The sequence below is a fragment of the Pholis gunnellus genome (genome assembly GCF_910591455.1).
Source record: "Pholis gunnellus genome assembly, chromosome: 9".
Classification (NCBI taxonomy): domain Eukaryota; kingdom Metazoa; phylum Chordata; class Actinopteri; order Perciformes; family Pholidae; genus Pholis; species Pholis gunnellus.
Window position 1 is genome coordinate 14,053,672 of NC_136535.1, and position 23,230 is coordinate 14,076,901.

Sequence of the window (23,230 nt, forward strand, 5' to 3'; positions counted from 1 at the left end):
AAATGTCCTTAGTCACTTTGACTGTAGTTCCTTCATCCGACCAATAGGTGGCGATAGCGCACCTCAAATCTGTTCGCCAACCACAATATAAACCTAAAAGAAGTTACACCATTTGACCAGAGACTGCCAAGATGTAATGAGAAGACATTTGTACATTTAAATGGACTACTGCAACAGATGAGTTACGACAAGTTTGTTAGCGCTACATGATCTCTTTATTGTAGTTTTCCTCATTAGGTGAAAATGAGTTAAACACAGCTGTAGACAGTTGCTGCTCGCTAAACAAAATGAATCTGTTTGTGTGTAAATTATTATAATTCATCCTCGATTAATTTGACAAAAACAAGCCATAAAATCAACAATGCCTTCAAGGAAACGCGCTGCAGGAGTCACATTGAAGATCGGGACCACACAAGACATACAATCAAACGTAAAGGATGCATCTATACTGAAACAGGACTACAGACGTAACCACCGGATCATTACATTGAAACAGGACTACAGACACATGTAAGCACCGGATCATTACATTGAAACAGGACTACAGACACATGTAAGCACCGAGCTGACGGACAGCCTTAACCCCTCCAGGCTGCTACAGCTTTGACTTCCTGTGTGACTCTCCCCCCCCTGCATGCTCCACACGTCGGGTAGGACACGTATCAGTTCGGACGTCCTCCTCGACGCCTCTCGTCTTCCAGTCATGTCCAGGTCCAGCCGGAGGTACAAGTCTCTGCAGCAGAGCAGCAGCAACGGCGACGGCTCTCTCCTCGGATGTGACCGGGTGCGGATGCCCCGGGCCCGGGTGCTGCTGCTCTGCCTCCTCGGGGCTCTGGTGCTCGCGGTGGTTCTGGGAGTCTACCTGTCAAACGACACCGCCGACGGACACGTGAACCGCGTGCCCACCGCAGATCTGACCAAAGACCGGGTAAGAGCAGTGACGGACACGTAGACTCGGACTCTAAAACTTCACCTGCCTGTTGTGGGAGCTGCCACTGATATACAATGGAGTCAGAACCAGAGTGTGACGTCTCTGAGTAACCAGATATGAGACGTGTCAGTGGGACAGAGCTGAGCTGTGAGCCTCACATTCCACTTTGTTTAAATCCATCCAGCTACTTAAACCTGGAGCTGATCACATGTCTACTGGTAAAACTAGTAGTCGATTAATTCATGTATTAGGCGATGCACAGAACAGTAATCAATTAATAGTTTGACATTTTTTCAACAAAAAATGCCAAATATGTTCAGGTTCCAGTTGGGACGATTCGCTACTTATCGGTCATGTGATACTAGTCTGTAAAGATCCCCTCCAGACATGTTGTGCTGTGTCTGATGTTTTTAACACAAAGTCATGTTCTCCCTCATTGAAAAATCTATGAATATGCAAATATTGTTCATTTCAAAATGTTCTACTTTTGGGTACAAGAGAAGGTTTCAAGTTTCCACATCACACCTGTGTTAGTTGCATATTGAGTCACGATTTAGCTTCAAAACAAGTTGTGATGTGAAAATGCAGACCTGTGTTAAACTCAGCTGATGGATTTTAAACAGCCTTCTGGTGTAACATTTTGTGACTGTCCTCCAGTCTGATACCATTGTCTGGAACACTAAATTGTGATTTATACTATTATTATTTTCTATCATTTTCTGCACAAAACAATGAATTGAGAAAGTAATCTGCAGATTAATTGATAATGAAAGTAATCATTGGCTGCATTCAACATCTTGTGCTTGATGTCGTTCATCTCTTCATTGTTATTCCATACTTTTCACTATATTTTATTTGTATCATCCCAATTCACAAATGTGCCTCAAAGGGCTTTAGACCCTCAGTTTTGAATAAGGAAAATGGCACAAAAATATCATTTTTATTGGGAAAATAATAGGAAGAAACTTCAGGGAGAGCAACAGAAGCCTCTTCTCCATGATGGACAGACATAATAGATTATAATTACATGACAGCTATTAGCTGCTGCCAAGCATTTGTCACACCTGAACCACAAAACCTCTTCTGTACCACAACAACCTGAGGAGAGGCTTTTTATCTTCCCACATGTGCTTATTAATCATTAATCTTAATCTCCCGTCCATCCAGTTGGCCCACAAACCCAGCAAGTGCTCTCCGGCTCAAATCCGCCGTCTGGCCTCTCAGGTGGACGGTACCCGCCTGTGGGAGACCCACCTGAGGCCCATCCTGGTAGAGAGGCTCCCAGGGACCCACGGCAGCCTGGCTGTACAGCAGGTGTGTAGATATTTATAGTTTCCTCCTCTTCACACGTTGTCCTCACTCGTCTTTAATCCGCCCTCCCTGCTCTGCTTCAGCACATCACCTCCACTCTGTCTTCGCTGTCCGCCGGCTGGGCCGTAGACTTGGACTCCTTCCAGTCTTCGACCCCTCGGGGCCAGGTCACCTTCACCAACATCGTCGCCACTCTGGATCCTTCGGCCCCACGCAGGCTGCTCCTGGCCTGCCACTACGACTCCAAGGCCCTGCCTCCAGACCCCCGGGCCCCAGAGAAGGTGTTTCTGGGGGCCAGTGACTCGGCAGTGCCGTGTGCTATGATCCTGGAGCTTGTCACCTCTCTGGATGCCCAGCTTCTATCATTCAAACAGCAGGTCTGTGCTCAGTCGTGTTTTGTTACGTGTGCGTTGATGTCCTGGCGGTTTGCAGTGGTTGCACTTCAGAGATGCACATGCTAACAAGAGTAGCCTCTCTTTTTTTCCTTCTTCTTCTTATATAACTCATTTGTTCCCTCTGGCTCTGTGGCTGCAGTGTAGGATAAGAAATGCTGACTCCAGCTCCTTGTTTTCCTTGCAGCAGTCATCTGTAAATAGCAGTATCCCTCCTGAGGCTGTGATTTATGTAGTTACTGGAAGAATACACACTGCGACATCACTGCAGGGAGACAAATGCATTTGAATTTCTTTCTTCCCCTTTTTCCTCCTCAGAAACTCCCAGTGTCTCTTCAGCTGCTGTTTTTTGATGGGGAGGAGTCCTTTGAAGAGTGGACCGCCACAGACTCGCTGTACGGCTCGCGTCACCTGGCTGAGCGGATGGCCAGCACGCCTCACCCTGCCGGCGCCACACAAGCCACCATGCTTCAGGCTGTGGTGAGGAAACAAAAATCCTGATCCAGAGACACTCTACATTATGTATGAGCAGGCTGAACTTAGCAGACTGCCCAAACGTATACCATTTTAAACTTAACGACAGACAGCAGGTCTGTCATTTCTGTATGGACTGTATATATATAAAAATACTTCTCCTGTCATGTAACCTCTTACATCTCAGCAAACATGTACGGCTGTATGTATGACTTTGCACTTTCTCTCCAGGACCTTTTCGTGCTGCTAGACCTGCTCGGCGGTCCCGATCCGCTGATTGCTAATCACTTTGATAACACGGCGCGCTGGTTTGACCGTCTGATCGCTGCAGGTAAACGCTGGCCGTAGCGTTTTCATGAATATTTAAAATCCCCTCTCTGTTCGTGTGCCCTAACGCTGCCTTCACCCCCCCCCCCCCCCCCCCCCCCGCTCTCAGAGAAGAGACTCCATCGACAGGGTCTCTTGACGTCTCACCCCTCAGAGCAGACGTATTTTAGGAAGGATGTGTACCTCGGACCTGTGCAGGACGACCACATCCCCTTCCTTCACAAAGGTGTGTGACACACAGACAATCTTGAGAAACCTACTGCATGATGTAAGTATATAACACAGGCTGCCAGTAATCACTATCTCCCCCCCTCCACACATGTAGGTGTCCCTGTGCTACACGTCATCGCCACTCCCTTCCCACAGTTCTGGCACACACTGGACGACACAGAGGAGAACATGCACCGTCCCACCGTGGTGAACCTGACCAAGATCATGGCTGTGTTTCTGGCAGAATATCTGGGCTTCTGAACACAAAACACTGACAAACACTGGAGTGAAGGTGCTCACTTTTTACCCCGTACTGGAGTGCTCGTGCTATTTGTCACACTGATGACGGATAATTGCTAAATGACCAGCGTAAATTGGACCAGCTACCAGCTAAAACTTTACCAAAGATGTGGCCCTGCTGGACTGACCGGACTCCTTGGTTTCTCGTGACAGATGAGTCGAAGACATTTGTTTAAATGTCGGGGGATGCGATGTGGATTGAAAGTCTTAATTCAAATGTTAATATTTCTTGTATCACGGTACCGGAAAGTTGAGTCTGTGAATTCAAAGACACTCTATTTTTTTTATTTTGGTATTTTTTGCTTCATTCCTGTGAAAAATGAAGCAAAAAAAACATTAACATTTATTTCCCCCATTGGTACGATTTGAGGTGCACTAACGTCTTCTTGAAGACAGACTTTGTAATGAGTTGAGGCCTCTCTGCTGTAAACACTCGGCCATATCTGTGAATAATTCCTTACTTTCACCTGACTGAGGAACCTGCTGTTATTAATTCTAGCTATATGATATGGCTATACTGCACATTTTGTGCCAGTTTAATGATGCTATTAGAGTGAAAATCCAACACATTTTCATTTACACCCTGTAAAAGGTGTACTGAAAAGTTTTATTGAGTTTCTGTTCGAAATTTGATGCAATTTTGGGACGTCAAAAACACAGAAAAATGCGGTTACTAGAAAATATTAGTACATGCAGGAACATTTTACCAGTATAGTCCCAAACTCAGCTCCCCTTTGACAAGTCAAAGAAGAAGTTTTGTTAACAAACATTGTTAACAGTTTTACTGATGCCACAAAATAGACTTTACATTCCAAATGGAGTGAAACTGTTTTTTAATGTTTTACTAATCAAAGAGAAACAACCAAGTAATAGAAGACACAAATTCAACATTTGAAAAGCATGCTCAATGGAGGCCTCTACACATGTGAATTAGAGGACATGGTGGGTGAGAGAGGGGTGGAGGTGGAGGTGGCGGTGGAGGGCAGTGGTACAGCGGATGGGGGCTTCCTGGAGGTGAGAAGTCGTTGTCAGAGGAAGGATGGACTTCGGCTGAGGTTCCTCCAGAGTTTGATATTAGGAAACTGAATGAAGAGATGATGAGCGTCAGAAAACTGCATCTGATCATGTTGAATCTTTTGTCATGTCTTAATTTGACCATAAGAGGGTGCTGTTGTACTATGTAAAATTAGACAAATGACATGTGTGACACAAAGTTAAAAATGACTTCAATTTTTTTTTTTTACATGATTTCAGATTGCTCTAGTTTGGTTCTGTTGTAAATGCTTTGCAGATGTTCATGTTGCATTAATAAAACAAACAAACTCGTATTTCTACTTTCACAGTCTCAAACTGGAAGACAATGACAAGAAAAACAACAATCAGTAATAGACCAGGAGGTCCATGTTTGAAATTTTATAATTCTCAAAAGTTTATTAAAAGTTATTTCTGTTTTAATATTAATATTTCTGTTGGATCACCAGAAAATGAAGATAAGTTATCTTCCTCTGAGAAAACAAACGTCTCATCTGATAATCAGGTCTCAATCATTTGTCACAGCACTCTGTGGTCAACAAACTCAAGATTCTGTTGACCACAGTCAAGATTTAATAGATTTTTTATCAATTGAATGTAAACTTCATGCCTTGAATTTGAACCTGTTACTCTTTAAGTACGTATCTATATGTGAATTCATTCATTATAATTAAGTTAAATATATGTTCATGGCGCTGTGCCCATGAGCGACCTGCTGCCCCTTCACTGACCCGTTAACGTCCGTGGTTCGGTCCCTCTGCCTGCGGTTCTTGAACCAGTTGCTGACCTGCGTGGTTGTGAGGCCGGTGGCCCCCGACAGCTCCCGCTTCTCCCGTGTAGAGGGATAAGGATTATGGCGGTACCACTTGCGGAGTATATTTCGAGATTTTTCCTGTTGGTATATTGAATAAATAAAGTCAGGCCTGAACAATACTAAAACACAAAGTCATTCAAAGAATTAGGATAGCTTTATCGTACCTTTAAAGTAGGTTTTGCCATTCAACATTTATTCATGATGGATTGTTATTTAATATTTCATTTGAAGTTAAACGGTGGCCAAAGCCCTTCAAGCTAACTTTTGTCAGTTTCCAACATTGTTACTTCCCTGGTGTTGGAAAAAGTATTAAAATAAGGTGCTAAAGTGGAAATAGTCCTGCATTCAAAATTTCACCAGCAAAATATAATCCAAGTATCAAAAGTAAAAGAATAGAATATATGAGTATAGTTGTACATATAGATATGTAAATACCTTGAAACAGTAGCTGGTCTCCTCTCCGTCCCAGATGGTGTGTGGTAGAGGAAACTTCCTCCTTACCCGATACTTCCCCACAGCTCCCAGGGGTCGGCCCCTCTGCCTCTCGGCCTCCATGTAGTGGGCTCTAAGCCAGAGCTGCTGCAGGAGCGGTTGGCTGCGCGGGGAGAAGGGGAAGCCCTCCAGCAGGGTGTAGAGGTCAGTGAAGAGGCCCTGGTGGAAGGCCACAGCGGCTGTAGCCTTCAGCACACTCTCCCGCTCCCCAGGGCAAGGAGAGGAGGAGGAAGAGGAGAGGGAAGGAGGAGGAGGAGGAAGAGTGCGGAGGAAGCCAGCAAGGCGATCCATGTAACCGCTCTGCAGGAGGACCTCGCACACACAAGCCACCTGCTCTGGTGTGAAGATCATTGCTGTGGAAACAGGATGGCTGCCCTCAAAGCCCTGAGATGTAAGTTGAGCCAAAGTCTGTCTTCTAAGAACCTCTCTTATGTCTGTACAGGAGCGAGCTGAAGCCTCTGTGGAGCATTGTGGCTTGTCTGTGGATGAACAAGTGAACGTGCATGTGTGTTTATTATCATGCCCAGGCAGAATTGAATCACAGGTAACCTGAGACCATCAGGGTTACAACAACACAGCATACACCCCTCCTTTCTCTTGTACAAACACCCTCACACACATTTGGATTTGCTATTGTACTGCCATTCGCCCACAGAGAGAGTATGATGGTTTTGCAATGTGGAAAGAAAATGCATTTGAATAACATTTTCCTGCCAAATTAGAAGCATAATCCTCGGACAAATCGTTTTAAGTGCAAACAATAATTAACCGTTCCCAACGTAACAAAAGCCGAAACCTTTTCTGTAAATGTAGTTTATTGCAATATTATGAAATATAAAAAATAGAATGCATTTGAATACAAAAATGAGAAAACAAGAACCTTGAATGACAGACACAAACGTTCCCTTTCACAAATATCAAAAAGTCGATCAAAATACATTATCTTTGGTTAAATCTGGAGTCATATGTGTGTCAGGTAGCAGAGAGCAAAAACGTATCCCAGGCTACAAACAAACGGGTACAAATGTGCATACGCCCATTGAGGCTTTAATGTCAACATACTTTGGTAAGAAATGGCTCATATAAACAAATGCAGGCTACCATATACCACATTTCCCTTTACCCCTTAACTATTCATTTAAATTTCAGTCAAATTCAGACTAAAACTGATTTGTCCAAGCTGTTCAATAATCTACCCAAAGGCCACAAAGGCCACTGGGAACAAGTGGCCTTAACATGAATTAACAGGGGGCGACCTACTGTATTTGTAAATTACCATCAAAATGACTTTAATACATGTAGTCTAAGATTGTAAAACCTCAGTTTGCACAACAATGTGACCTTCCAAGTCAAAATGAATATCATTTCCTATCTGCATTTTTTCACAAGGACTCACTTTCTTACTGATTGATACATGCTTTAAATAGATTAAATGTACAAAAAAGACAAATAACAAACATTCTAATAAAAAAACAACAACACTAAGGCCATTATTGTAACTAGATGCGACACTGAAGTGTATTTTTGTGTACCATAATTGGCCAAAGGTCTGACCGCTACCTGCGTTATGACAGTGGAAAGCTTTAACGATGATAAGCATTATCGGGTTTTAATGGAAGGAGCTGTTCCAATCAATTTACAACAGATTTCATCAGGAAATCAGTGTCAGGATGATTAAGGTCCAATTAGAAAAAGATATAAAAGACATTTCATAAGAGAATATGAGTCCAACCACTGTCATAACAACACAGCAGCGCAGTAAACATCGTATGAATGAAAAGGTGCAAAATATACAAATAGAGGAGATCGGGCTGTGACTATGCAACAAAAACTGTCACATTATATTTCACTGGCGATCAAACAGACAAACAAATGTGGGTATTCAAATAATCCATAACGTGAATCCCAAAATTTGGTTGTGTGTATAGCATTTGTAAAACTGTGTAAAAAGTCAAAACATTTTTATCAAAAACATCAAACCTGTAGGCTTTAAAATAAGGCACTTATCGAGATCAACAAACAGAGATTTTGGATGCATTTGACAACAAATATCACGAAGTGGGATCACAGCAAATGCTTTAGTGTCATGCTTCATTTAAAAGTTCAGTATTTAAAAGCTTTTTTTTTTTTTCCATCTCCCAGGAGTACTGGCTTATCAACTTGTGCCACAAAGTGTCCTATCAAGAACTAAACATGCATTGCATAGAGTGTAGACCCTTTTATTTCCTGTGTGATATTCGTACTAATGGAGAGCAGCATTGAAACTGCAGAGAGTCATTTAAAACAGTTTACTGATAAAATCATGTTTCAGCCCAGACTTCAGTAACCTGTAGTAATAAAATACTGCTGTGTAGCCCTTGAAGCTACGACGTACTAATGGTTTCACATAAAAAACTCAACAAACTAAACTCAGTTCCGTTGGTGAAGAATATAATCCTCGCTACATTCCTGGAGTTGTTTCCTGGTAGAATAAGTCCTGAATATCTGAGCTCTGGACAGACAGGCCAAGCTCAACTATTTCTAGATTCATGCCTTTGCCAGACAGCGCGGTGTATAGTTACTGTGGTCGATCCACAAAGAACTTCTTCTCTTGCCAGCTAAAAAAACCAGACATCTTTCCCAAGTACAGCTGAACTTGGCCAGTCGTCCACAAAACTGCGAAGAAGAGCTGAGAGAGTAGACGAAGCCATAATGCCTTGCATAGTATAGTCTTTTCTTTTTTTTAAACACACAGGACTTGTAACTGGACCAATCTGTGTTAGTTCTTCTGTCTGCGTCTGATAAAACACATAAGGCACGTACAGATTTTAGTTTTAAAGAACTCCCATGTAACCCTACCCATCTATGTGAAATAAAGCTGCTGAGGTTTCATCTCAAAAGTGCCAGCTGAGACCGTGATGGTACCAGGCCCTACCGAGTGAGCGTCATCGTTGTACATGTCAGAACCTGAACATTTTGTCAAAAACATTTGGCTCTTAGAAGTTTGACAGCGTTGGAATAAAAATCTGCCAGGCGGCAGATTCTGCAACCTACTGCGTTGTTTCATTGTTTTTGTTTTGAGAGACACTGGGTTGCCGACCAGCCGGGTGAACGGACTACAAGCCGAGGTCATCATCCACGGGGACTGACTGGAGCTGAGTAAGAATCTTGGCGTCCCCGTCCATGTCCTCTGGATTCCCCAGTGCCGAGTTGGCGTCCAAATCCTGCTCCGGCGAGGGGCTTCCCAGAAGCAGCGACTCTCCTCCAGGTAGGCCTAACAAAGCCGGGTCCACAGTTAGGTCCCCCTTGCCGCGGACATCAAACAGAGTTAGACTCGCCGAGGTGGAGAGGGGCACAGGGCTCCAGGCTGGCTGGGACAACTGGGTGTTGGGTGTCACCCCACTGTACATGGGACTGAGGGTAAGCAGACTTTCTGGAGTGAGAGAGTTCAGCGTTGTAGGGGTGACTGAATGTTCCAGCACCGGAGGGGAGAGGACGGCAGGTGTCCCCGTCTCCAGAGCACAGTACGGTGGAGACGAGTTGATGAAGTTTAGGGGACATGATGCGAGGCCACTGGGGGTCGGCCCTGAGGTGGTTGAGACGACAGGAGGGGCGGAGGAGGTGAGAAAGTGACTCAGACCATTAGTAGAGATGGGTAAAGCATCAGGGACTGGTTTCAGGGGCAAACTGGTGAGCTGAATGCCGGCTGGGATGGTCAGAATCAGCTTGCCTTGCTGGACGCTCAGGTAGGGGCTTCCACCGAGGAGAAGGTTACCTACGGTGGTGATGAAGGGAAAATAGACGGCGATCAAGACTGAGTTACAACATTCAAACAAGAGGCGCACCAGTATGAGATGCAGCAGATTATTTTACAAACCAGTACTTATTATAACATGTGTTCTAGATAATAAACATTTGCTGTAAGGAAATCAAACTACGGCATTAATAATATTCTGTCTCTGTATTTATTTGTGTTTTTTCCTCTGTTTATTTATTTGTGTTTTTTTAATGAATGCTGTGTGTATTACAATCATTTTTTTCCCTTAACTTTCTCTTTTTTATATGCATTTCTTAAGTGTTACGATGTTATGCATGAATTAGCCTACTGTACTAGCAAACATTCATGACCATATTTTACAGCTCAAACAATTAGTGGATTAATCCATTGCCAGATAATCTTTTGGAAACTATTTTGACAATAATCAAGTTATTATTATATTTCTTCAGCAAAGTTGTGAGGGTTTTCTGCCCCTCTTTGTCTAATCTGAGATTAAACTGAATATATGTGTAGGTATTTGACTGAAACAAATAACATGACTACCATGGGCATACAAACTTTGTAAAATAAATAACAACAACTATAGCTAGTCCCATTCCGAGAGTAGATCATCCCATTGTGGACTATTTCTATAACTATTGCTAATTTAGTAATTACTTGTATCAAGTGACTCTGCATCAGCTCACCCACGTAATAAAATACATTTATTTCCCAGAGCCCAAGTTTGTGTCTTCCTGCTTGTTTTATCTGTCCAAATCCCGTTCTCTACACTGGCTCCCTGTAAGCGCTCACATCCAGTTTAAGACTCTGGTGCTGGCCTACAGGGCAGTGAAAGGAACAACTCCTTCCTATCTCCAGGCCACGGTCAAGCCCTACACCCCCGCCCGACCACTTCCCTCTGCTGCCTCGGGGCGACTGGTGGCCCCGTCGCTCAGAGGTCCCTGCGGCCGATCGACCCGGTCACGGCTGTTTTATGAAACTCCTCACTTTTAAAAAGGCTGGAAGCAGTAAATGTTTTTCCCCCAATTTTCCTAGAAAATGCAATAAACTACTTAATCAATTAGCAAAACAGTTGCAGAGTAGTTTCCTGTTGGTGGACTAATCGTTTCAGCTCGACTTGCTACATTCATACACAATTATCGAATGAATTCAGTTTACCTGGAGGAGCAGAGGGCAGCTGAATGATCCCAGAGTTGAGGAGCTGCACACTGGGGGCCGCAATGCTTTGGGGACCCACACTCTGAATGGGCCTCAACTGGTTTATTCTGAGAGGACCCTGTGCGACCCCTGCAGGAGCTGAAGTCAGGATCTGTAAGGGCACTCCAGCCGAGGGGATGGAGAGAGAAGGACTGGCAGGTACCACTTGGGGGAAAGAGATGGTGGAGGAAGTTTGGATGGGGGAGACGGGGACCAGCTGAGGCATGGAGAGGGGGACTAACTGTGCTGGTGTGGTGCCTTTGGTCTGGGGGACTGGGACTACTTGTGTCGGGGAGGAGAAGGAAATAACCTGTGGAACCTGGATTCTGCTGGGTGTGCAGTTTGTGCTTTGGTCCCCCAGCTGGTGTACCGTTCGCTGTGGGAGCTGACTGTTGTTGAGCTGTGAGATAGAGACTATGGTTGTAGCACCTTCAGGCAAAGTTGTTAAGGCATCCTGCTGCTGTTGCACCAGTCTGGTGCTTGTGTTCAATATCTGGTTTTGGAACTGAGGAGCTGGCGAGGTGAGGGAGGACACTGGGACCAACTGAGGGCATTGGGACACCTGGGCTCCTGAAGAGTGCTGGACCAGCTGGGAGACTGGTATACCCTGGATGGAAGGCACAACCTGGGGCAGAGAGAAGACCTGAGGGGCGGAGTTGCTGGAGTAAATGACAGAGCTAGAAGGGTTTAAGTGAGAGCCAGCAGTGGCGAAGACAACGTACTCCCCTTGTTGACTGGAGAGAGGCACAGAAGAACTGGAGATTAACATGCCTGCAGATGACATGGAGGCCGGGAGGGTGAGAGACTCCTGGCGTTGGGTGTTTTGTGTTAAGACTAGTGAGGGGAGCCTGGTTGGGGAGGACAGAGTCGGTGAGGAAGGGGATAAAGATGAAGACGAAGATACTGTGTGGCTGCTGCCCTCTGATTCAGAGACACTGATGAAATCCATTGCATTGCCGCTGTCTGTTCTGGTTTGCAGAGGAAGAGAGATGATGGATGGAGGGTGTGCGACTGATGTGGTGTTTGTGCTAAAAACAACTGCCGGAAGACCGCTCGGCTTGGCCGAAAGCTCCTGCTGTGCCATAGAAACGGCTTGCTGCTGCTGCAAACTGATACAAGGTTTGGATATTACCTGAGCCCCGTTCAGTATCAACGGAGAGTTGGTTGCAACAGGACTCAGCGTGACTGTCTGGCAATCGCCCAAGCTTAGCCCATTAATTATGACACCAGCGCCGGTACTGGAGAGCAGGGAATTCCCATTAAGTAGTAACGACTGAGGCGCTGTGAGGAAGCCACCGGACCCGTTGAGGATGAGCTGGCCTCCCGTGCTACAGGGGAGGGCAGAGAGAGAGATGATGGAAGCTGTGGAGACGGCAGCCTCCTCTGGTTTATCGGGCGTGTCGTCCATGGGGCTCGACTCGTCCTCGGTGCTGTGGTTCCCATCAGACTCACTGGAACGAAGGAAAAACAAATGGGTCAAATAAAAGAGAAACGCGTGGGACTTTAGAGGGTTGGACACGGGGCTTTACCTGTGCTCAACGAGAACACGTATGAACATTTACTCAAGCGGTTTATTCCCTTTGTAATTTTCTACGCCTGTGTTGATCTTATGACATGAGGTGATCTATGTTTTGCAAAGCCCCTATTTCTGTTCAAGGACTATATTTTATGTACAAGTCTTAAAGGACTTTAAATTGTCAGATATATAAAATTGTATTTAACAAACCAAGAGTCAGTTAAATTAACAAGAAAAAACCTGTATCTGTGCGCTGGATTATAGCTCCCAAACTCCATTAGATTGAAAGGACAAGATGTCTACCATGCAAAGTCTTTATCAGACTGCATCTTGCATGATGGTATGTGGTTGTTCAACACAATTTTTTACTTTGGTTTTGGTCTGAGAATGCATTTCATTCACAGTCACAGTAGCAGAGTTTGAAATGGCTAGAATGTGTCAGAGGATATAAATTCACATTGTTGTAAGAAAGAATTTGAATTTGCATTTTGATTGCAGTACTATTGAAATGCTGACAAAAAAAATGTAATTCACCCAACGCTTGTGGTTTGGCCAACTCTGACTCATTTGCACTGTTTAAAACATGTTCCGTCTGGGGCAATTAAATGACTCAATAAATACATTCTATCAGGCGATTTAAAGATGATGACATAAAAAACACTTTCATTATAACGTCTGTTATGAGAGTCTGCAAAACGATAAACTTAGGAAACTTTCTAAATCTCTTCTATTTGAAACGCAACAGCCGGGGAATGTACACAAGAAATACTTATTTTACTTTGCAGATGTTGAAATTCAAATCAATAATTACAGTTTTCTAGTTTTCCCACCTGTGTCTTATAGAGATTATTTCAGTGGCTAATTGTGGTAAACTGGTGAAGATAGCAACTTATTATTATAATTATTATTATTTTAACCTTTACCATCTTATCTACAAAACCTTCCATACACAGCAGTGAATCAGTATAAACTCTCAGAAGACAAAGCTAGATCAGATTCCTAGAAGCTCCTTTAGGTCGTCTCCCTGGTTAATGTGTGCTACAATGTGTGCCTGGTCAACCATACGCATTGTTTGTCTTCCAGACCATCACAAACCAGATAAGATAAGTCTGCTGTATCTCTCTTATCGCCTAACAATTTGCCCCCCCCAGCCCCAACTTGGTGAAATAGTGGCTGTAAAAAACTTGGAGACCCCCCCCCCCCCCCCCTCTTTTGTATTTATTAGTCACCACATCCACCGTCTCAGTGGAAACGTTGACTGTGACCTCGGTCACCCTGCAGGCCCTAGCCAGCGGTGCAGGGTTTCAGGAAACTTGAGCCACGGTGGGCGCCTGGATCTCACATTTCATAACAAAGCAACACGCTCCTCTCAGACCTGTGTGGCCTTTCGCTGTCAAAAGGACAGCTCCCTCTGTCCATCTTCTTATTTGATGCAGTGTTTAGTTTAGTTGTTTAGTTTAGTTGTTAGTTGTTGTTCTTTTACTTTGGAGTTTAACGTGTGTCCACGTACTCGTTCTATGCTGCACCCTGTAGGTCTTTGTTTACCATGAAGGTTTGGTCTGGTACTTTCAGTGACTGTTCAGACTGAGTGGTATCGTCAATGTCATAAAACACAACACAAAGTAACGAGGCGCTTTCGCTTAATCAAAGGCTCGTTCAAGACAGACTTTTGGTTTCCCCCTAACTCGCTACATAAAGACTCGCTACATAAATGTGTTTCCAGTGTTGTCGGTCTTGCCTTTTGCTGTGGGTCCCGGACGGGGTCCTGTCCCTCTGCCTGCGGTTCTTGAACCAGTTGCTGACCTGCGTGAGGGACAGTCCGGTGACTTTGGCCAGGTTCTTCTTCTCGTCCGGAGTCGGGTACCTGTTGCTCTTGTAGCACTCTTTCAGGGCATTTCGGGATTTCTCTTTGAAGCAGTATACGGTCTCCTCTCCGTCCCAGATGGTTTTGGGCAGGGGGAACTTCTTCCTGAGCCGGTACTTGTCCACTGCGCCCAGGCTGCGGCCCCGGGACCTCTCCGCCTCCTTGTAGCGGGCGTTCAGGTACAGGTCCTGCAGGAACCCATGGTTAGACGGGTGGAAGTCGTAGCTCTCCAGGATGGCGTACAGCTCCTTGAATTCGTCCCGGTGGAAAGCCACCAGTGCCTGGGCCTTCAGCAGGGTCTCGTTGCCACGTAGCAGCTCGGACGAAGGAGGTATGGTGGATAGAAATCTCCACAGGCGATCCACATTGCCCGCCTGCAGAAGGGCCTCGCAGAGACATGATACTTGGTCGGTGGAAAAACTCAAAGCCGACTTTTGGAAACTTTGGAGTAATCGTTCCGAAATTTGCACCGGATCTTCCTCTTCTTTGCACTCCGTTGTCGTTGGCTCCTCTGGGCTGTTCTCAGATGGTTCTGTAGACTCCAAAGACAAGGAAGCCATTTTTACTTTAACTTTTTTTTCCTCCCGCAGTTCCTCCTCTCTCTCTCTCCCTCCCTCTCTCCCATTCTCCGCCAGTCGAGCAAACCATGAATGTGCCTGCAAGCTACCAGCGGCCCCGCCCCTTTCCTACCCTATAATGTAGTGTCTTTGTTTCAAAGTTACTTTGTGACAGAAGATTATCCACATCATACCATATTTCCGGACTTACATATTATTGTGTAGCTCCAGCACTAACAATGTTTTTCTTATTGACGCTTCTCACATGTTTGTTGTGTAAAACAATAATATGAAATTTCACAAACATCTGGCTGATGTCGATCATGGAGATTTTTCAATCTTTCACTACAAGCAAAAGTCCTGCATATACATGATACTTATACTTACTGATTACTTAAGTAAAACTACACAAGTCAACATATACAGAGCGGAGTCAATTAACTATTTTTGATAACCAATTCATCTATTCAGTTACATTTTATGCTAAAAACCTTTTTTTAATAATTTGCTGCTTGTCTTTGTCAAATGTCTTAGTAACTATAACTGGAAATCTTGTGTCAATAAAACATGAAGCCACCTCTGTGAAATTATTAATCATTTCCTGACATTGCCAAAACAATGATTATTCAACTTGAGAAAATAATCGACTGATTAATTGATAATTAAAATGTTTAATTGCAGCCCTAAGTAAAAGTACCAATTAGGTGGAATGGCCCCTGTCGGATTGGTATAGTATTGATTACTGATGCATTACTGTGTAGTCAGCATTTTAATGCTTTAGCTTGTAGAGGTGATACACCGCTTGACCTGTCTGCTGTCGTTTGCTTGGCTTTTTGTCAGATTACTTCCCTTATACTTCTAATGTAATGTGAATTTACGTTGTCACGTTTTAACTTGTGCTATGTTATTTTGTATCATTGATTATTCTGCTGACTATTTTTGTGATTAATTGATCTATCGTCTGTATAATGTGTATAATGTTGTAAATAAAGATGATATATGTAGCCAGACAGAGGTATCCTTTTTGATTAAGAATTACAATGGTTCTTTTTAATGCCAAATGTAGATTCCTAATACATGCACAGTTCAGAAAGTGCGCTCTGACAGCTTCTCTCCAGTACAAGAGTGTGTGTGTCTGAGATGGTAAATTCAGAACATAAGAGTTGCCCAAATTTCCTATCATGCACCAGCATTAACCTAACACCCCTGGAACAATCTGAGCATGTTCAGGAGCTTCACATCAAACAGTTTAATGCATGTATACAATTTCAGAATAAGGCCTTTGTAAGACAGTGTGGTTGTTCAGGTAAGTTTGTTCTTGTCATCCCAGTTTTCCAACCGGATCCCAGGGTTTGGTGTGGTTGAGGTGGTTTCCTAATGCAAATACTGTCAGTAAACACACACAACTAAGTCTAAAAGGAGAGAGCATCCTGGAACATCCATTGAGCCCACTTCAGTGCATCAAATGCTAGTGGTGACGTCTCTCAATGAATATATGAAACCAAAACTGTAATACTCTCTCTCTATTCGTCAGGTAAATTAATTGTAGGTAAATTCAGAAAATAAATGGCTTACCTAAATTTTAGCTATTTGTTATTATTATACAAACCGAAAGCTTTATATGCACAGGCTCTAACCTGAAGCTCAGACATTAATGTGAAAACTGTGTCAGACAGAGAATGCGGCATGTTCTTAATGATATACATACCACAAATATGTGAGCATGACCTGCAGATAAGTCATGCATGAGGCCGGTTTGTCTCCATCAACAACCGTAGGAATGTAAATCTTCGCTGTGGGACCGTGGGCTTGTCTCAGCTCCTGCTCCTCCCAGTCAAGTGTTTAGTTAGACCTCTCAGCTTTCATTGATCGCCTCTTGTCTGCCCGTACATGCTCTAGTCTGTTATCTGTGCTCATTGAATGCTTTGGTCCACTGAAATATGTCCACATTTAAAGAAAAGGCTGGTTTTCCAGGAGCGGAGATTGTTTCCTGATGTCAAAAATCAAACTGCAACAGGACAAAATAACATGGCTAATGACATTTGTTTTGGAATGCTTAAATGGAACATTTAGAAATGACAGGTTGAACTGATCATTCCTCATGGAAATTGCGACAATATGATTTCCTATACATTACACACAATATACTGTATTCTGTGCATTAGTGGCATGTGCAAAAGCAGGTATTGTAGTGCAAAGGTACTACACAGAAGCCAAGATTGTAATGGACCTGACCATGGTGTGGTAGTCATTATAGAGCCTGGGATCAAGCTGCTTATTAGGTCAAACCTGACCAGACTAAATCACAGTACAGTATTACCTTTTCCTATAACAGACTCGTCAACTTCCAAACAATTGGCCTTGTTGAATTTGTCATGTTTACAATAGTCCACAAAAAATTAACTTTGTTCAGTCTTTGTTCATCATGATTTAAACTGGTTGGTAGCGCCACTGTGTGGTTGTTTCAATTGTCACATTCATTCTTGTACGATGATTGGTTATTGATCGTGTCCATCGACCGGTAAGTAGGCGGTGACGCAGACCTTTTCCATTTGGATCGTCATCCTATTGGTTGACTTGATTGTCACCCGATTTGATTGGTGCGTTTTGTGCCGGTGGACGGGGCAGAATGTTCCAGAGCTGGGCGTGACAGAAATTGATGTACGCTGCTAAACGTTGATGCCAGAGTGACTTGCACGATCTCCATTTTTTTAACGTAATAGTTTAAAGTTACATGGTGACACAAAGACGACAAGGTAGTGATGCGGGGAACGAAGCTCTCCGAAAAAAGCAGCAGCCGTTTTATTGAAAATGGCTCACGAGGCATATGACAGGGCAGAAAATAGTGACAACAGTTTACTCTCGGTATTGCTTCACGTGAATTAACATATCTGACACCATGAAAAAGACCATAATGTAGTTGAACATGATACTAGTAAGAATATAAGGGGTTTTATTGCTTTCATAATTGCTAAACTGATTAGTAATTATAGTAACGAGTTGTTCGTTCAATAACAGAACTACAGACTGCGTGTAAGAAGGGCGGGGTTTCTTGTATTAGAAAACAACGCGCGAGTCTAAGCGGTTGGTCCATCGGGGTGGTCACGTGCTTTTTGGAGTGGTGTCGCGAGGCGTCTGAACATCTTGCTGCGACTCTTCTGTTTTGAAAGGTGCGTACCGTGTCTGTTAATCCGCTTCGTCCTGATATAAAACACAAGTAACGTTATTTTACAGGTAAGTGTGGCAGCCTGGTTCTACTACTAAGTGTTGACTGTATCTCACGTGACTCCGCTGTTGTTAGCCACACAAACGGCTAACGGTGACGCAGCCTGCGGCTAGCTAATCCAGACATGCTAGCTAAACTACGAACATGTGGGATGAAACTTAAATGATAACGTGTGCAAACATGAGGAACAGATGGTAATTTACGAAGTTAAACACAACTATTATTAATTCACCAGAACGTGTTTTGTAACAGGCCGATGTTAGAGAAAGTAAGTTATGAGGGGAACAGCTAAATACTACCTGGGGGTTGATGTTCATTGTCCTCTTTATGTGGGTCTTCATTGTCCTGTCCTTTCATTGAACAGGTAACGTTATTAATACTCTGTACCATGACACAGGAGGACACCGGGATATTACCTATTTACTGTATTGGTGTGCAACTGTATGATGTTGGATCAGTTTAACTGGCTAATATGTCGCATTGTTTGTCTATTGTTTTCAGTGTCTGATCCCACAACCAGCATCATGGAAGGTTTGACAGTAGTGACCAACCCCACAGTGAATGTGCGCATAACAAACACCATCTCCTCCTTCGAGATGACACGCAGGTTCAATAGAGGAATTAGTATAGCAGAACTAAAGGTGAGGCTCAGTCTATCATACAGTATACTCCTTAAAAGATGCATTTGCTCTGTACTAATGCACTCATTTTGTTTGTATTGTAATTAGGGAAAATTGGAGATGCTTGTGGGTGCATCTCCTGCCTCAATGGACCTGGAGTTGTTCAGTGTCTCTGACATATTCCTGCAGAAAATGGACGACAATGAAGCTTTGCTGGGTTCCTATTCTGTGGATGATAACTGCAGAATACATGTATGTAGCTGCTCGGTTCAGAAGCTCTTTTAATATAGTGGCCCAGACCACCATTCTATTGTAGCAATAAAAAGTTACAACAGGTTTTCAAATCAGTCTTTGGTTCCAAATCAAACTCTGTCTTCAAATAAGATTTTTTTAGCATATTTTCTTCTTTTGTAGAAATACATGTTTCCCCAAGACATGTGCCTGGAAACTTCTCATTGTCTGAAGTTTGCAGTAAAACATGCAATCTGGTTTTAAAATGAGAACCCTGCTATGTAGGTAGTAGTTAATGGTTAATATAATAATTATCCTTTTCACTAGTGTTGACTAATGATTACTTAGGTTTACTAACAAGTGTGAGTTTCTATTCATCAATAATGTAATGTTGACAAACAGATCATTATTACCTGCTTATTTGAAGCGTTTTGCAGTTATTGGCTAAAACATGTAAAACTACTGGTGTGGACTTTTTTTTTTTTAAAGAAGGTTTTTGTGTCTCCTCCTGAATCACAGGTTATTGACAGCAGTGGTCAGATTAACGAGTTCACTGATGTTTCCAAAGTGGAGAAGTTTGAACTACCAGATGACGCCTATGGAAAGAGACCAGGTACGGTCTTTTTTTCTATGCTTTTCATAGTAAGTAAATACAATGTATTTCCCAAATGTCTTACTTTAAACCAATGGATCCAGACAATCATTTGTAAAGCAATCGCTAACGATACTTGATTGTTAGTTGCAGTCATAGACCAACAAATGACAATACGTCCACCCTACCACATCTGAGCTTTTTTAATTCAAAATTATTTGTCAGTATGCTAACCATTGACAAATGTTGTAAATGAATCTTCTCATCTTATTTGATAGACGTTCAGCAGCATTCACAGTCTGTAATATGTTGTGTTTTGTTTACAATCCAACTTTCTTTCTTTCAGACTCAATGAGGTCGTTCATGAAGAAACAGGGTGTCGGTCACTTCAACGAGGAAGAACAGGCCCAGAAGAAAGCTGACATTGCGGCTCGGAACAACGAACAGAAGGCTGCTGCTGATGCTCTGTCTGTTGGCAACAGATGCAAAGTGCAGGTCCCTGGACAACCCACCAAGATTGGCACGGTCATGTATGTTGGTAAGTGTGGATACATGTTAGCTGGTTTACTTCCTTTAGGGCAGGTTTAGGCTTAAAGGCCCAGCTTTCAGGAGCGTATTGGTGGAGGAAACCCTTCTTAAACATCAGTGTTTTTGTTGCTTGCTCGCGATGGCTTGTACTTAACCACAATTATAGCATATTAACCTAAATTATGTCATCTCACTATATCCCCCCCCCCCCCCCCCCCCCCAAACAAAATATGAAGGATCTTGACTAAACAAGAGACATTAAGAGTAGTAGTACCTGGAGTAAAGAACAATGTTGTCACGTCCATTGCAGGTACAGCAGATTTCAAGCCAGGCCACTGGGTTGGAGTGAAGTACGATGAGCCTCTGGGAAAGCACGATGGAATGTAAGTAGTTTCTATATAGCTATGCACAATGTTGATCATGTTGGTCTTGATTTTGCATTTGACCCCCTTCTTTTTATTGAATTGTGTTCCCACAGTGTTGACGGGAAGAAATACTTTCAATGCGAGAACAAATATGGTGCATTTGTGAAGCCGCTGAGTGTGATTGTGGGAGACTTTCCTGAGGAGGTTTATGATTTTGATGAGATGTAGGACTGTAATGTGACAAAAGAAATTTAAGTGTGAATCTCAAGATGCTCCATTCACCAACCAGAGATTGTCATCGCACTTTCTCTCTCTAAAGAGTCAAAGGGTATTTTGGTTTAAGTTCCCTCTCACCAACGCTGACGCAACCTGATGGATGTGAATGTCCGGTAGTACATCTCTGTGTGATGAATATGATCATAGTTCATGATATTTACACCCAACACGGTTTGATAAAGGAGGGGGTTGTGTTGCATGTAAGGCAGCATAAAGGTTATACGTGGTTATTCACTTCATGCACTTCTGTTCAGTTTAGTTTAGTACTTTTTGCTTCCACACATTTGCAACATGGCAGTCTTATATGTAATCTAAAAGTCTATATCGACAGTTTAGATAACAACTTCAGTTCTCCTCATTTAGTTTGTATCAGTTTTTTCAAAGATGATTGTATACAACTGTCTATAGTTAACTGTAGTCTTAGGATTTTTTGTTCAGAGTAACACGACGTCACATACCGATCAATGATCAACATCAGTGCTTAACGGTCAAACTCATTCCCCTAAATTGTGCTCATGTTTGACAGACAATAAGTTTAGTCAAAAAAGAGGAAAGATCAAGATCTTTGTCATTTTCATTCATTTTGTGCTTGTACTGTGTAAAACCCAATGTGTGTTTCCAAGTGGAAATAATATGTAATTCCCTTTTTAACTGACTGAGTTCCTCTTGTTAAACATTAAATTGTCTGCAGTTAAATGTTTCCTGCTTATATTGAACCACTGGGAATTGTTTTGCCTTGACAGATGAGGCCCAATCTTGCATATTTTTGAATTAGAATGTGATTGAGAAAATCCAGTGTATGTACTTAATTGAGCTCTCTTAAAGATACATGTATAAATAGATAACAAAATCCAAGGATGTATCCAATAATTATAGAGTGTATAATTTCAAATGACCAGTAAAGTAGCTCTGGTACATCTTCCAATATTCTCCAACTGAATGCCAAATGGTTCCCAGAAGTCCTTTGATGTGTTTCAGAGAACTGAATCTGTTAGTAATACAACATTACATTGTTAGTCAAAGCTAGTAGTGCTATTTTAAGTCATTGCAGTTCCATTTTAAAATGACACATTTAACTTTATGCAGTTTAAGTACAATCTCTTTAGCCCTTTCTGTTCATGTCCTTTATTCATCTTATAGTATCGCGTGTTGTTGATCGGGTGGGTGGCTGAACTAATGGTCATGTAGTGGGTTGTTGAATTCTGAAGCACATGTTTTTGGTTCTGTTTAAAATGTTCTTATATATTTTGATTAAATAACAGGTTGGCTGTCATATAAATATTTGAAAACACAAGCAAAAACTACGAAGACCACAACACTTTGCTTTTGAAAATGAATGCTATGCCTTATTTCTTCTTTGTTTTATGTTTCTGGTCCAATACTGTTAACACTATTGCAACTGCAACATTGTTTTTCACCATCTGACGTTTACAGAAGAAATACAGATTAATTGTTCCTGTGGTTTCTTTTCAATGCAATGTCATTACTTATAAAAATGTAGTGTTGTCTTTTGATTTTATATAAAACACTTTCTTCTCCAAGGTGCTGGTGTTACTATGTGCCAAAGGGTAGTTAATGCATGGTAATAAAATTGATTTGCCAGTACTGGAGCGTATGATTGAGTTGATGTTTGTTGTACATGTAATATGATACAGACCATTTGCTCTTTGCCTGAGATTAACTTAATTATCCTGAATCTTTAAGGATGTTTGGTTTTACAATAGTATGCACAATATTCATGGTACAGAAGTATTATCAGCAAAGTATACTTTAAATATCAAAAGTAAAACCACTCATGAAGAATGGCAACTTTTCTCAGAGTTATCTTGTTGGAACAATTTTACAGAAGAATTAACACGTGGGCAGTGTTTAATGTTGAGGTTGAGGTTTACTACTATAGTGTATAGCATAGTGTTGTGTAAACATGCAGTATTTGCCTCTGGAAAGCAGCATACAGCAGTATTTTATTTCCAGCAGCCTAAAATGGAAATACTCAAGTTATGTACCGGTCCCTTAAGATTTTACAGAAGTTGAGTAAAGGTGCTTTCTATCACTGCAAATTCGACTTCATACTAAAAGTGTGTCTATGGAGGATGGCAGAGGTTAAGAGAACAATTACAACTTGCTTTATACATTTCATAAACACCAAATAGTATATACTCCTTTTTTAGTTTTCAGGAAGCTTCTATTTAGAAGCATGTGGGAGATGCATGACTAA

The 23,230-nt window shown here is 42.5% G+C and overlaps 4 protein-coding genes across 5 annotated transcripts; 2 read left to right on the plus strand and 2 right to left on the minus strand.

The window, feature by feature from the left end:
- The first annotated feature begins 122 nt into the window (after positions 1–122).
- Positions 123–4,822, plus strand: qpctla (glutaminyl-peptide cyclotransferase-like a). Its single transcript, XM_079166851.1, has 7 exons — positions 123–928; positions 2,099–2,245; positions 2,326–2,619; positions 2,953–3,114; positions 3,340–3,439; positions 3,545–3,661; positions 3,761–4,822. Exons 1-7 carry the CDS (start codon positions 635–637, stop codon positions 3,904–3,906), a joined length of 1,260 nt encoding a protein of 419 aa, XP_079022977.1. The 5' UTR covers positions 123–634; the 3' UTR covers positions 3,907–4,822.
- Positions 4,823–4,862: 40 nt separating this feature from the next.
- six9 (SIX homeobox 9) lies at positions 4,863–6,634 on the minus strand (the record flags this gene model as incomplete). Its single annotated transcript, XM_079166465.1, has 3 exons — positions 4,863–4,953; positions 5,709–5,869; positions 6,227–6,634. 3 exons carry the CDS (start codon positions 6,632–6,634, stop codon positions 4,863–4,865), a joined length of 660 nt encoding a protein of 219 aa, XP_079022591.1.
- A 452-nt stretch (positions 6,635–7,086) lies between these two features.
- On the minus strand, positions 7,087–15,210 carry six5 (SIX homeobox 5). Its single transcript, XM_079166502.1, has 3 exons — positions 14,492–15,210; positions 11,199–12,688; positions 7,087–10,037 (listed from the first exon to the last, which is right to left on the minus strand). The coding sequence occupies exons 1-3, from the start codon at positions 15,175–15,177 to the stop codon at positions 9,379–9,381; spliced, it is 2,835 nt and encodes a 944-aa protein (XP_079022628.1). The 5' UTR covers positions 15,178–15,210; the 3' UTR covers positions 7,087–9,378.
- Positions 15,211–18,210: 3,000 nt separating this feature from the next.
- Positions 18,211–22,617, plus strand: tbcb (tubulin folding cofactor B). Of its 2 annotated transcripts, none has more exons than XM_079166858.1 (7): positions 18,211–18,344; positions 18,902–19,041; positions 19,129–19,272; positions 19,771–19,864; positions 20,190–20,381; positions 20,682–20,754; positions 20,850–22,617. In XM_079166858.1, the coding sequence occupies exons 2-7, from the start codon at positions 18,925–18,927 to the stop codon at positions 20,962–20,964; spliced, it is 735 nt and encodes a 244-aa protein (XP_079022984.1). In that variant the 5' UTR covers positions 18,211–18,344; positions 18,902–18,924; the 3' UTR covers positions 20,965–22,617. The 2 variants fall into 2 exon arrangements, with proteins under 2 accessions (XP_079022984.1, XP_079022985.1); XM_079166859.1 differs by having other exon boundaries at positions 18,312–18,408.
- The last annotated feature ends 613 nt before the right edge of the window (positions 22,618–23,230 follow it).